The following is a 16,544-nucleotide window of genomic DNA, read 5'->3' on the forward strand; positions in this document are numbered from 1 at the left end:
TCTTAAACCAGCAACCCTACAGCTTCCAGCCATCAATTCTTAGAATTAATACCCCCTCCCACCCCTGTAGTGGCTCCTTATATCTAGGGTCAAATTTCCATAGTGTTTTCCCTTCCCTGGGCAAACTCCTGGGTCTCTCCTTCTTAAACATAGGTGAGTGCTGGACTAAGGGGTTGAAAGGGGAGTGGAGATGAGCTGTTATTCCACAGTGGCTCCCCTGCAGTTTCCCACAGAATGTCTCAGGCAGTCCTGTGGAGGACAAGGGGTACTAATTGGTCTTCCCAACCTCCAAATTTCAGATAACAGTTAACCCCTCCTGAAATTAACCCCTCACTCTACTTTGTGATGTCACAGGGTCCCCAGCTGTTCTATGCTTCCTGTGGATAAAGGAGGGGGAGAATGAATGTAGCTACAGCCCCCTCACATGTATCCTGGAACATGATAGCCACAACCCGCCTGGCTACACTTACGAACAATGAATAACAGCTTCAGTGTAATATCAACAATATACAATAAACAATATACACATTAACAAAGAGCTACAATGTCCCCTTATCTAGATGTAATTAGACACTGCAAGTGTACTCTGGTGAGCTGGGGAACAAAGCCAGGGCTATAAAAAGTACATGTTATAATCCACTTATTTTGAGAAACGAGGGACAGGCTGGTTAAGGTGTTATCAAACTTGTTCATCACACGTCACAAAGCACATGCATTCTCATACTTGTTCCATAATTATGACAAAGAGTTCAATGTTCTCCACAGTCACCAGATCTCAATGTAATTGAGAACATAAGGAATCTTGTGGAGCAGGAAATTCATAGTAAGAGTATTCAGCTGACAAAACGTCAGCAACTGCGTGATGCTATAATGTCAAAATAGTCTGGACTCTTTAAGGCATGTTTCCATCAACTTGTTGAAGCCATGCTACATATAATCCAGGCTGTTTTTATGGGCAATGGGGGGTCCTATCCAGTATTAAAATGTTGTACATGATAATTTGGCCATGAGTGTATATAAAAATGATTTTCCTGTCACCATATATTTTTAGTTATTTTCAGTTGAAAAAATATATGATTTCTATAAAACCTTCAACTATGTTTAAGTTTCCTGTTATGTTCTTTATAAATTTAGGCTATTCTAAGATTATTAGCTCTGTTATATTCTTGCACATTGCATGAAAATGATGCTCACAATTAGCAAGGAGCTTTATCTTCCAAGATTTGTGATTCCTGCATCCTAATGAAGAATGCATAGCTATCCCAGAAGTTCCTTCCAAGGGTTTGCCTAAATATTGAGACTACTTGGTCTATAGCTTTGAGAACCTTCATTTCCCTTGAACTGTTCACAGCTATGTAAGGTCCAACTTTTCAGAACACCACCTTTCCTTTATTTTTTAACTTACCACCTATCTGGCACAGATATTTATGTTAGTTAAAAAAACTAATGTGAATACCAATTCTTTCCAACCACAAAATTTGCCTTCTCTGACTATGTGTTGACCTAATTCCCTCTTCTCTGTTAGAATCTCAGACCCTGTTATGCAAATTTGTTATGCTCATAAATAAATGTGTTATCTTGTCCCTGGTTTTCTTTGCTGCCTCAATATATATTTTTTTTAACAAAAATACGGCTACTAACACAGGAAACAGATATTTTTCACATTCATTGCTGAATGCACAATATTAATCATTGGCTGACAGTGTTACCAGCAGTAATTTATTGTTGCAAATATTAACATTTCATGCACACAAAAAAATGCACGATGTAAAAGTAATATTATAGCTAAATAAAATTGCAATAAATTGTATTGTCCATATATTTGTTAATTCTTTTAGGGCTGCAACATCACTTTTTAAAATTATTTTACATGGAAACATATTTATTTACAATTACATCATTCTTCATGGCAACCTTTAGTGGTCTTGTATCGTCAGTGTTACATTTTGTATCTGTGAGATCTTCACTAGAGTTTTTGTGGCTTTGCTTCAAACTAAAATGACAAATTTATACCTGACTTAGTGAAGGATGCCATGTGCTTAATATTGAAAAAATAAGGTTGGAAAAAAATAACAGCTAGCGCAAGTGTTTAACACACTCGCACACATACACAAATAAACCTGTACACACTGACACATTTCTTAATATTGTACCACTTTTCCTCAACAGTGCCAGACAAAATGCAAATTAAAGCTTACATTTTCTGTATTTTGATACATATATTGCAGATTGTAGTTCTCATTGCTTCAACTAATTGGCCTTTTGTCTTCTTTTTATATGTCAACAGAAAGCTGACCTTGCAGTTGCACCCCTGGCTATAACCTATGTACGAGAGCAGGTCATCGACTTTACCAAACCGTTTATGACTCTTGGAATAAGTATTTTGTACCGAAAGCCTAATGGTACAAATCCAGGCGTCTTCTCCTTCCTGAATCCTCTTTCCCCCGATATCTGGATGTATATTCTGCTGGCTTACTTGGGTGTCAGTTGTGTGCTCTTTGTCATAGCCAGGTAACACATCTACCTTTGTGATTGTTTGACAATTATGTTGTTTTGCTATTATTTATAATTGTCAAAAGTCACATGCTGTATTCTCTACATGATTTATTCTTACAATGTTCTAGCATGCAAGTCATATCTAAGGCTCTGACCAATAATTGTTAATAAAACATCTGTAATACATAATAGTGAAAAAATATAATTATGCACATTTATTGCACTTAGGGCATCTTAAGCTATAGTGAATTTTATTTTGAAAACATTCTTAATAACACTTTTCATGACAATATATGTAAAATACATTACAGGCTACATCCACACATTACTATTTCCTATAAATACAATGTTCTAAAATGTCTAGCCCCACAGGCACGACCAACTCTAACATTTAAACCATTTAAAAAATGTGACTAAATATTTTGGCTTTCCATTCAGAATCACAATGTCTATTGCAACACAGTACAGAAATGATACTGCTTAGGAGGTGAAATCACCTACACACTATTTTTTATTTTGTGTAGAGACATCAACTCTCTGATTTTTTTCTGTTTCATTCAAAATATTATACTCGCAACTGAGCATTGTACTGGATAATACTTTAAATACAAATATACTGTTGATTTTGCATAACAAAAAAAATATAAAGTATTAAGCTCTGCCATTTTTTTTTAAATCAAAATAGTAGAGGGAACTTTAGAACAGTGATGCAGTTATTGTATTCTTCAAGTAAGAGGAATTTGTTGTCCATCTACATGGCACTGAACATTTCTCTCTTTAAAATTAGATGCAAATTACAAATGTATTACAAGCTTTTCTATGACAAGCTTTACTCCTTTTTTTAATGTAATGCTAAATAGATCATGCATATTGGTCAAAGTGGTGTAAAGTAAAGTAGTGTAACAAAATATGAAAAAAAAGTATACAAGAAAAAACATTGTTTTCATTTTGATGTTAATTGGACTTTATAGGCCAAAAGCATTCAAGGGAGCAGTTAGGGATGCCAACAAATCTAATTTTGCTGGCTTTGAAGTTGGCAAGACTGGATTCACTATTTTTGCCTCCTTAGGCCACTATTTTGAGACAGTCCCATGGCCTCCTACCTTCACTACCACTGCAGTTCTCCATTTTTAAACCTTCTTTGAATGTTATCAACATAAATACATGAAATAATTCCTGATTTATAATATATGGTTAAATATTTTTAATATGTGAATAATATAGTTTTAAAATACACAATGAAATATATAAAATATATAAAAATAATTACAATGGCATGGAAAGTGAGCTGAGTGACACTTTGCAACTCTGCTACCCCATGCCCGGCCAATATGGCCTTTCCACAAGTCTTGGCCTAGATGTTGACATGATAGTGCAAGCATAGGAAAATCTATTACCTTGTCCTGACAATCAAAGGCTTTCTCCATAGTGCTGCTTATGGAAAAAAAAACAAAAACATGAAAGCTTTTTTATGCACAGCGCTGTTAAGGCACATTTGACTGACTCTATAAAATAGCTTATCATTTCATGCACTGGCCCATAGCCAAAAAGCAATTTCACATATTGCTAAAATGTTTCCTTAGCTATTACAACATTATGGTGTGAAGTGGTTTTCAGGCAGTTTAAGAATTTCCTTAAAGTCATAAAAGAACTATAGCACCAATCATCTCTCAGCACAGGTTACTGTGCTATGTTAATAAATAATACATTAACTTTGATTTAGCTCCCATGTTTATTTAATAGAATTCACAATTTATTCTGGATGGTTTTAGCCTTCAGAAAATATTACCTACTTTAAACTCCAGCTTTTCATTTCCTTTCCCCAAAAGAGCAAGAGATTATACGCAAAATATTTAAAATGTCAGTAGTACTTAAATATATAGCACTTAAATAAGTCTTAAATAATATTATTGCAGCATATAGTATGACCTCCACTTGGGCAACAATAAGTTATTTAAAAAATTGATAATCACTCCATTTGTTGACTAAAATAATGAATTATATGAGAACATACTTTTGCATTTAATATACTACAGGCATAAAACTTGATTTTTAAGTAAATTATTTTAAAAAAAATTTAATTTCATACTCTGTTAACTTTTGCATGACTGGTACATTTTCTGTAGAACAACAAATACATTTTTATTTTTTAAAGTACCTTTAGTGCAAATTATTAAAGCCTTGCTAAACTGTAAGATTGAAAAAGTGGTGATGTTGCCTATAGCAACCAATCAAATTCTATCTTTCATTCATCTAGTGCATACTACAAAATGACAGCTAGAATCTGATTGGTTGCTATAGGCAATATCTCAACATTTTCAAACCCGCAGTTTAGTAAATATATCCCGATGTTTTATTTAGTGAAAGGTAATAATCAATTCTAATAAATATGTATTCATTTTAAAGAGTCAATTTTGCATATTATTTGCACTAATAATTCTTCTTTAAATATGTTACTATTTGAAAGACTTTTGTAAAGCCGCATAATAATAAAATTAAATGTTATGTTACATAAATATTTGTTCATGCCAAAGAGTATATTTTTTAGCTAGTTTGGAGTGCTCCCTTTAACAATACAATGTTTTATTATGCTACTATTATTAGAAATCCTTTATTCTAGCTTAACACAAATGAAATACACATATGGTATTTGTAACATTACTTAAAATATGTCCACTATGTTAATCTTTATTTCTAGTCCAATTTATTTTTTGTCAGTGCTAGCTGCTCACATTTCTGCCTGCTCAGCTTCCGGAGTCCTCCTGTGTATTGCTTCTTTCAGAGCTGATTCAGAGTTACAATAAGTAGAACAGATCAACAAATGAAGATTAAAAGACTGGTGAATTCCAAGGGGAAACAAGGACATTGGCATAGGACTGCTTCAACAGTCACAATGAAAACAAAGCTTTTTCTGGCCAATAAACTAAAATAAACAAGTAAAAAGACACTGTGATGTAAATAATTTACTGTGATATGAATGTACTAGTCATAGTTTTGATATTTGTAGCAGCGATCTTTTTTAAACCAGTGGTTAGATGTTTACATAGATTACCTAAAATAATATGATATTTTGACAGGAAATAAAGTAACAAAGAAGGGAGGTAAAATGATATAAATTTTTTACGGGACATTTGAAGCTTTTTATTATATTTTATATAATATTTTCTGATAGGTAATATTACCATAAGATATAATTTTACTTATAACTAAAATTATATTTAGATTAAATAATAGTAACAAACTTTGCATCATTGTGCGTACTGAAGTGCCACATCTGGGTCCTAGATTGCTACTCAGATAAAATGTTCTACATAGCATGTACCGGTTATTTTACCAGGATATTCTCCACTATTGACTTTATGTTATATACTGTGTGTATACCACCGACACCAGTATTTAAATGATTACATACTTACAAACATGAAACAATAATGGCTAATGTAAATGTAAAATTGTGATATTTAAGTCCTAATATTAAGTATATCTGTAGCAACACACTTTTCAAAACAATCCAAACAGGTTCTACTAACATAAATATGATAGAATGATATTTGCTTAAAGCCTTCTTATTGCTAAATTCCCCACCACTAAAAATGGTAAAGACTGCATTTATGTTAAATTAGGTTTTTTCCATGACATAAAAATTCAGTGGTCAAGGAATGTCTTCATTAGATTAGGTGATCCTTCTAATATAGCAAAAATTAAATAATATTAATACATTATTTTAACTCTAAACTAATGCTCAGCAATATATAATTACTTTGAAACTGAACTATAAGGGATATTTCCTTAAACACTTAACAATAATTTATTTTCCCTTATCATAACATAGCTGACATGAATAATTCAACACTAAAAAACCAACTCTTCTGCCAAGTAGTTTTATGTGTTTTTAAATCATGTCTACGTTTTTAAGTTTTTTCAACAATGGGACATACAGTAATTCATTAAAGAACATTAAAAACACATGTAGCAGGTCCAAAATTCTACTCTGTATATAGACTAAGCACATACTAAATATATATATATATATATATATATATATATATATATATATATATATATATATATATACATATATATATATATATATATATATATATATATATATATGTGTGTTATTTAGTACTTTATATTTTTATATTTTAGGCTGTAGGTGCATGACTCAGATGCCCAAACACAACTGAACCAGAAGCACAATATGCTATTTTTACAATGCCAAACAATCATTGGTTAGAGCCTTATTGCATTCTAAGTAGTGTTTTAGATCTATGTAGTTATGAACTACACAGTACCTCAGATAACAAAATAGGTAACTATGTTAATGTTTTAGGATTCTTATTAGGCTTTTCTTGTTCACAATATTTTGTATATCTTGCTTTTATAATTTTTTTTATTTTTTCTGGGGGGAATTATACTAGAAAAACAAGTATATGATGAGGTTGAGAGTTGTTAGCTCTGTGGTCAATATGACATTTTTTGTTTTCTATAAGTAAAATATTTTTTCACCTTGCTTCAACTATCTCACACTATACAATATATGGTGGAGTAACTATGGAAGTCATTTTCTACAAATAGATAAAAACTATTGCTTTTTCAATATTTTAGCAAATTTCATTTTCTTAAAGCACACTTGCACTTGAAGACAAAAATATTTGTTTTTTTATTACCGTAATTTAATGTGCCGATAGTAACACAATATAATTGACCATACCATAATATACCATTTTAAACTAATGTGGACCAGTGCAAAATCTAAATAACCAATACAATTATATTAATATAATCATTGCAAAGAATACTCTATGGTACAGCTTATTGTAAGGGAACTTTTCCAAAATGTTTGTTTTCACATGACAAATTGCATATTTTTTTAGTTAGAGGACTTAAATACATATTACATCTTAATTTGAATAGTGTTTGATTTAGGTCTCTGGAGTTCTAAGCACTCAATAGAAATGCAGACATTGTTGAGGGTGATGATCTGTGACTAAGGCCCATTCTAGTAGATACATATCTTAATTTCTGGTGACTAAGGTTTTCTAATTATACCTTAAATGTTCATTTTTAGTAGTACACACACACACACAAAACCATTATTAGTAGCTTTAATTTCCAAGCCACATATTTTCAGCCTAAAATACATCTAATTAAAAAAATAATTAGTGGAGACATTTTAAGCCTGTAATTACTAAGTCGATTATACAATTATGCTATATCCTAGAGCTCGAAGACTTACATTTGGGTAGCTGGTTACTTATCATTATTCTGATATTGATATTAAGTTTTTCCTGAAAATGGTCAAGCATGATAAGCATTTTAGTAAAGTTCATCTTAAAAAACAATAAAGTATACAGTTAATAAAACTACATCATCTAAAACAGTTTTACTGGGTCTCAACATGATTGTTTAACATGCCCACATGCAATTGCACCACTGTTGACTCATTTATTGGCATTAAATATGCATCATAGTCCCAATGGTTCTAGTTTACAAATATATTCCTTACCTTACTATATATCTAACTGTTGGCTAGATACTCTCTCTAGCAGAATGTATCTAATTTGCACCTTTTCTAGAAGCTTTTTAATATTCTGAGGTATGGTAATATGTAGTCCTCTGTCTAAGCATCACCACCACCAAAGCTACATTATCTTACTGATGTCAATGGTTTGAACTGAAGTGCTAAAAGCTAATCTGCTTACTAAGCCATGGATTTGGGCTTGTGACACTCTGATGGAGTCCAATGCTTGTCAACAATCTGATGGAAAAGGTATATGTTAGAACCAATCTCTAGCAGTTTGTGACACTGTAGTGAGGGCTTGTGAAGACTGACGACTGCATAAGCTTCATCCCTGCTTATCAAACATCTGCTGAAAAGGTACATGTTAAATCCACTATCTCAGAGTATATGAAATAAACGCTTAGATTTAAGATAGGGATTAATTTGAAAAACATATATTATTAGTATTCATCCTTATTTTATTAAATCTAATATTTGTAAACGTTTGTTCAGCATATTTTTTTCAGAAAGGACTAAAATTATCAAAAATACACTTTATATTATCCTAAAAAATATTTCATGTTTAATAAAACATTTTAAATTGTTAGTCATTTAATTACATAAAGTATAGCTATATGTATGCATGAACATTTTAATGTTCAAAAATATTCAGTACCTAGTATTTTTATATGCTTGTCATTCTCAGATGAGACTTTTAATGTACATTGAAGGGCAGCTCTGAATAATTATGCTGCTTACATTTGCTACCTGTTTTGCTGGGATGTTCATTGCTAAAATAGTCTGCTGTCAGGAATATTGTTGTCACACTGTATTATTATGCCAGTCACAGTCTGGACTCTTGTGCCCTAATATTTACCTAGTCACTTCCATCTATTTATCTAGCCAGAAAAATATATGTTTAGATGCTAATAATATACAGTGCATTGAAATAGGGCTCGTATTAAAATATTCTCCAAAAAGGTCCAACAAAATTGTAACGAAATACATATTATGTACAGCATTAAAAGGCAATAGAATCTTTGGATGTACAAACAAGTATGTGCAAAATATAAGATCCAAGTTTAAGCTACCAAATTGATCCTGTAAAAGAAGAAACCATAATACAGTACATATGAGAAACATTTCTTCCTGGTGTAAATAATATATGGAATAACACACTGTATATTAGGTGGATACTGGAGGTCAACAAGATATCCACATAAAAGTAGGAGGGTGTAGGCCAAGTGCTTTTATACAGCTAGCAGAAATTTTAAATGATTTTTAATATACACATACTACTTTCCAATGTTAGATGATATTCTTGACTTTATACAAGTCATGAATTTAGGTAGTGAGTTGACAGATCTATATTATATAGTGATTTAATATATCTGTATTGATAAGTAATGCATTATTAGAAAAACAGTGAGGTTTCCTTGGAGTTGTCTAACCTATACTAAACCATTGCCACTACAGCCCTGCACCATAATACGGTCTTCAAACTTGTTTGTGTAAACATATAGTTTATAGCTGACAGCAAGATGAACCCACATTCTAGGGGTAAAAAACTATGTAAAACACTCAGGCCAAATAGTCTGGTATCACTCACACACATTAACAAAAATATATAACATGTATGCACACAGTGACCAATTCTATCTCTCTACCCTATTTCCTGGTCTTCCTTATCTATATTGTTTTCTCTCCTTTCTGTGGTCATGCTTATTTATCTCTTGCTCCATCTTTCTCTCTTTCCCTGCTTTTCTCTCTTTCTCTCTCTCTAACCCTCCCTCCCTCTCTCTCTCCTTCTTCGTCGTCCCCCCCCTCCCTCCCTCTCTCCCCTTTTGTCCCCATATATTTTTCTGGCACACATAGTGTAATAACCATACAGAAGCTATTTGACACTTTACTCTGCAGGGACACAGTGGTGCAGGGAAATTACATAATTGCACCTTGTCTCCCAAGCCCCAATACCATTGGCTGAATGTTGCAATAGACAACACTTCTTCATAAATATACAGCTCTATTTAAGCTTTTAACTTCAATATGCCTCTGCAATGTGTCTTTTATTTGTATATGTGAGTTGATCATATTTGAAGCAAGGATGGAAAAACTGGGTTATTGTTTGTTACTGGCAATTTCAACTTTGTAATGAGGAAAGGGCAACAACTGTCATCTAAGTTGGTTCAGAATATGCATCAAAACGTTTATCATCTAAAATGGAGATATGGGTAAGTCAAAATGATCTTAGAAGACTTTAAGCAATTTGAGTATTTTAGAGAATATATCAAAGCAGCTAAACCTTAAGAATAATTTTGAATTTAAGTACTACAATATTTTTTTTATACATGTTAAGGTAAGTAATACTTATATTATGAGTGTGTATATATATATATATATATATATATATATATATATATATATATATACAAATATTTGCATGTATATTTCTATTTTATAGTTTATATCTCTAAATTAACACGAATGTTGCCATATAATATATAACTAGTCTTTGATTAGCATTAAACACTGACAACTAAGCATATTCTGAAAACAAAAATACAAGAGGAAAATAGGACTTAGAGCAACATTTTCAAATGGGATAAAATCCTCAGTCAAGTTGTATGAGCAGACTCAGCTTACAATACAAGTTTGCTGTGTGTCTGATCGATACAATGCCTAAGTACGCGTGTAATGCTAAAATATTTTTTTTAATAATTTGGGAGAGCTATTGACTCCAACTATTATTTACATTAGTCACAACTATCGCTATCAATTTAATTATGGATGTTTCATTCCAAAAGAAAATGAACATTTCTTAAAAATTATGCTCTAATTCATACACAGGAAAATTCAAATGATAAATTCAAAATTTTCAAAGCCATATTTAGTAAAAATGCCAAGAGATTTTCCAATTACATTACCAACCCAGCTATTTGTTCCCCACTCACTCTGTTGTAGATGCTGTTAAAAATATGTACATGCCCACTATTCCTGTGCTGTCTCTAAGTTCTATATGGTACTTGTCTGTGGCCTCACAGCTGCAATGGGTTTGTTAACCTACGTCTCTGTGGTATGACCTTGTTTCCCTGATTCTAAAACAGATGGGAGTAGTATAAAAAATAATTATGGTTAGATAACTCCTTTAGCAGGATAAAGGGGTGCAATAGTTTAGTGAGTGCCAGAAATTTTTCCTTTGCTTTAACAAAAGAGCCAGGCTGCAAACCATCAAACATCACCAGTGCTCTAACATCAGCCAACACAATCAAGATGAATATAACTATTGATAAAGTGTGCAAATAAAATGTATTATGTGTTTAATGATTTTGTTATTTAAAAAGGGATGTACATAATGTAATAGTAGGGGCTCCTGTTGAAATATTTGGGATTTTTTACTATTTTTATTAATTTTCCTGTTCCTTTTCATGGACTTAATGTTTTTTAAAAATGACCACCAAATATTACACATTTTCAAAATATCATGTCTTCATTAATATGTGTTAAATTAGTAAAAATGTGTATCAACAACATGGCCATTCCAAGACCATCTGATTATTGCAATATTCAAGTGTGGTGCTATCAACGAAAAGTGTTTGATGTAAACCGTTAAAATAACCATAACCTAAATGAAGCAAACCTTTTTTCATATTTTGTCATCACCACTTCATAAACCCACTAATGCTTTATTATTTATTTTATGCAAATTCCAGTTTAGTAGGACAATTGTGCCGATTTTCATTGTGGACAAATGAATGGGAACCATTCAATCCAAGAGTAGTAAACGTTCATATTTTACCTATTTTCTTTGTATTATGGAAAAATACCATTTTGCAGTTATCAGAAATGTCTAAAATCCAAAAAACTAGTGTTTCTTTTCTCGTTACATCCAATGGCTATATATATAATCAGTTGAGGACAATGTACTTTACACATGTTGATACAGTTATCAGCCATTTTACATACAGCCTGATATTGATACATTTATTTATTTAAATAGCAATAAATATATTCCGCAGTGCTTCGCAATTGGGAACAAAAGCAGTAATAAAACAAGACTTAGGGGTATATTGAAAAAGTGGAGATGTTGCCTATAGCAACCTATCAGATTTTAGTTATCATTTACTTAGTATATTCTACAAACTAGAATCTGATTGGTTGCTATAGGCAACATCTCCACTTTTTCAAACCTGCAGCTTAGTAAATATACCCCCAGGTGACAAAATCAATATATTTTACTGAATCTGCTAGTAAACTTTTTTTCTTATGTCAATGACCTACTCCAACACCAGGGTGGGTTTTTCTCTCAATCCCCATCACTAAAGGTGGTACAGGTCTAGAGCCATGCTATTGCTAAATCCCACTGCAAAGGGAGGTAGATATTAAATTGAAGCAACTAATGTGGTCCGCAGTAGGGGAAGGTTTTTTTCAATACATGCAACAGGGTTTAAGGTTAGCATTGATCGCCATTCATTTTTCTGTCAGTGCTGGTTAGAAAACTATCTCTGCAATGAGCAGTGATGTGTTTTCAGCCCTTGTTAGTAAATGGGCATCATAATGCCTGTAAATTAGTTTAGCCCCCTTAGACCAATAAGTGTATCAGCATGTGTAAATGGTCATCATCAGCTGACCACACTGAATTTGCCCTCTTGCCAACTAGGAGTAAAATGCCGGATGCCAAATGATCTAAACTGCACTATTTGTTTCACAAAATTAGGGACAGATTATTAAGTACACTTAGAAATGCTCCTCTCTTCAACTTGAAATTACAAAATGCATCTCATTAAAAGAAAAGGATGAGACCTGAACTTTCCCAGTTCAGAACTAGTACAAAAAAAGTCCTTTTGTGGAGTAGAAATAGCATGTGCCCCTCCATACAACAGGAGGACCGCTTAAAATCTGCCCTCTGAAACCCATTATATAATTTCAATAATTCTGTGCCAAAAAATTAAATCTTGTTTTTTACCAGTGGCGCTACTCTGTGCTTTGAAAGGAACTTCCTCACTTTGGACAGCTCTTCCCATTGCTCAGGGTATACTGCTTTCTTGCTTTGTGAACCTATGTACTTTGTCAGAATTTTAGACACACTTGTGCAAATTGAGATAAATGATTTTATTGTACTCCACAACAATTCTGTGCTTAGTGTGTAGATTAGCAGATTTAAACATAGGGGCAGATTCAGTGATGTCACAATGCCTCAAATGATGGCAGTCTCAGTTTTTTTGACCTGCATAGGTCCCATTAGGACTTTCCAAATGGGAAATGCAAGAGGAGACATCTGTAATGACATGGGGGAATAATACTGATCTTTGGTGGTGAACTCTGAAAAGTGTATTTTTAATCTATGGTTCATATTATATATGTTTTTTTTTTCTTTTTGGTACTTAGTTGATCTTTAATATATTAATGTGGTTTGAAAAAGCAACATATAAGGAGAAATCCAAATGAGAGGAGAGGTCCAAATGGAAAAATAAGCATTGCTTTTATGTAATGTTATTAAATTGTATGGCTTGACCATTTATTATGCTAATTCATGACCACTTTCTCTTAAGAAAGGGTTACTTCATGTTTGACTTAGTATGGCTATTTGATAATGATAAGACCAGAGCTTCTAGTCCTTGTCAACTGTCCAGATTTTTGGCACCTTAAAGGGGTGTAGTTTATCAGTAAAGGTCATGGTCTAACCCAAAATGGATGGAATTTATCTGGATTTATGTGTTATGATTACATCTGGGCAAAATTCTTAGAGTCGCAGTGTAGCCTAATGTTTTGATTTTTCAATCAGCATGTTGTAGGTATTCACAAATGCTGCTTGTGCTTGAACAACAAATACAGTGAGAAGATAGTAAGTTCATCAGTTATCACAGCTGGTTTATGCCCCCTGGAGTGGCATGTTGATGTGACATCATAGCCCGGTCCCGAACTTCCAGCCCATTCTCAACATGGAGGAGCAAATGTCAGCACCTTCACAGGTAATAAACTGCTGACAGCTACCCCTCCATGTCCATAGTGATGGGGCATCGCTATGACAAAAAAGACACTAAAAGAGTGACATTATATTACTCATCCAGTGGATTAAGCTCCCTTTAATCCCCAGTGTCCTATGCGACCACTTAGGTTTGACTAGTGGTAGCACCGGACCTGTCAGTTATTGATTGCTTTCAAACTACCTAGGAATTCCAGTGTAATAATGCAGTCTACTATACATATGAATTCAGGTAATTTCCCAGTGGAATAGCTATAGTGATCATTTTCATCTATATTATATGTAACCTGTTAAATTTTTATTTCCTTTATTTGCTTAAACAATAAGAAATATATCTTGTGGAAGTGTACAAATATGTTTAACATAATTGAAAAGCAAATGAGTATATTTTAATACACTTGCAAGAGAAATTTCGAGTATTTATAGCACACAAATGAAGTCTGTGTCATCCAAACGATTACATAGTGGTTTTATACGGGCACATTTTCAGAGTAAAGAAAGGAAATCGCTCATTCTTCGAGACTCCCGGGAGATTTAGTAGCAGTACATAGCAAAAACAGTGGCAGAATATTGATTGCTCTTGTTTAACCTGATGATGCTGTTAATTATTAACCTTTCCACCTCATTTTGTTCTCTTAAAAGCTGGCAGGAACTGGAACTTTAGATTAGATAACACTAAGTGACTGACATTTGGTGTCAGAACAAAGACCTAACATCCACTTTCACAGAAAGAGTACTGATTATATAAACAGAAATGACTGTTTATTACACAGTCATATGGCTTGTGCATTGTACAAGTATAAAATATAATTTAATTATAATTAAGCTATTTTTTATTTAGTAACATTTTAAATAGTAGATATTGATAAATGCACCCCTTTGTTTGTTATCTCACAATGTACAAACTGAAGTGAATGATTATTATAGACGCAGTGCAAATATTTATTATCTGAGTATGAATCTGCAAATGAAAAACAGAAAAAAAGTAATATTTATTGCAAATGAAATATAGTAAAACATAGTAACAGTTAATCAGTATACAGTCTGTGTCTTGGGACTTCAAAGCCCTCGTGCTAATTGTTTAAAATGCATATAATGATCTGAATATTATTTATGCACAAAAGCTGAGATTGCATGAATTTGATATCATTGCAAAAATAATGCTATATACAAACACAGACAAAATAGGCTGCAAAAAGAGTTTTTAGCCTGGGTAGTATACAGTATTATTATTGTAACTGACACTGCACAAAATGATAAAAAAACAACATGGCAGATGTGCTCTGTTGGCATTTAAAGGCTGTATTTACCTTTTCTAAAATATTAATAGCATCCCTCCTAACTACCTAGATTTGTTCTACTAGATGCCTTTCCCTAACTCCTACATCTTTGAACTTACAGGAAACAGGAGGCCATTGTATATGAGCACGTACCCCCAACCTTACACATCGCTGATGTAATAGGAATCAAACTGTCACTACTCTTTTTTTATTTTTTATTTTTTATTTTTATTGAAACCCAAGGTGCGGTGCTCCAAATCACCCAGAGTTGTGAAAAACAGTGCTGGGGACTTGGGCATGTGGACTCTTCCCAAAAGGGAAAGGGCCCTGTTACACCCCATTCCCCGGAGCCCAAATGCCCCTTAGGGAGATAAGGATCTTTGGAAACCCCTTCACCAAATCTAGGGGGGCCCCTTTACATCCCTGACCCCCAGAGCCAAAAGGCCTCTTAGGGGGCGAGGGTCTTCAGGACTGCCTCCGCCGCAAGGCTCGAGCAGTCCCCTTTACCCTGAGGTCAGCCAAAGCTTTCTCTGGGGGACTGGCTCTTTAACTCCCCCCAGAAGGAGGGAGCCTCAGACAACTTAGGGAGAGGGGTGCCCATAAGGATGCAACCCAAACCCGAAACATGCAAACGAAAATCAAACTAAGTGAAATCCGTGCAAATGTGCATAAGTGGCTTAGTGGTTAGCACTTCTGCATTACAGCACTGGGGTCATGAGTTCAATTCCCGACCAAGGCCTTTTCTGTGAGCAGTCTGTATGTTCTCCCTGTGTTTGTGTGGGTTTTCTCTGGGTGCTCCGGTTTCCTCCCATACTCCAAAAATATACTGGTAGGTTAATTGGCTACCAACAAATTGACCCTAGTCTGTGAGTGTGTATGTTAGGAAATTTAGACTGTAAGCCCCAATAGGGCAGGGACTGATGTGAGTGAGTTCTCTGTACAGCTCTGCGGAATTAGCTGTGCTATATAAATAAATGGTGATGATGATGATGATAGGCCCAAGCCTTATGGCCGGAGGATGTAAAAATTATTCTGGCCCAGCCAGAAGGCCGGGACCAAGAAGTAAAAGGTAGTGCAGGGTTCACTCAAGTGTGTTGTGCTCTGTGCCTTACTCTGTGGACGTGATAGTGGGCCACCACCACCTGTGCATTTTCAGGTCACCTCTGGGCCCTGTCCCCCGGAGGCACAGATACCTTGATCCCTCAATTCACCACCAGCCTTCTGGCATCAGACTGTAACTACTCTATTACATCTGGCAGTTTGATTTCTCAGGAGATTAAAT

At 33.8% G+C, this 16,544-nt stretch overlaps 1 protein-coding gene across 3 annotated transcripts in view; it reads left to right on the plus strand.

Annotated features, from left to right (window-relative positions):
* The window catches only part of GRIK2 (glutamate ionotropic receptor kainate type subunit 2), a 519,986-nt gene that overhangs the window by 385,604 nt on the left and 117,838 nt on the right, over window positions 1-16,544 (plus strand). For all 3 annotated transcript variants that reach the window (XM_075202839.1, XM_075202838.1, XM_075202840.1), the window contains one exon: window positions 2,288-2,511. In XM_075202839.1, coding sequence (XP_075058940.1) covers window positions 2,288-2,511 — 224 coding nt within the window. The remainder of the gene's footprint in view (window positions 1-2,287; window positions 2,512-16,544) is intronic.

Source organism: Mixophyes fleayi, chromosome 3 (assembly GCF_038048845.1).
Source record: "Mixophyes fleayi isolate aMixFle1 chromosome 3, aMixFle1.hap1, whole genome shotgun sequence".
In the NCBI taxonomy this organism is placed as follows: Eukaryota; Metazoa; Chordata; class Amphibia; order Anura; family Limnodynastidae; genus Mixophyes; species Mixophyes fleayi.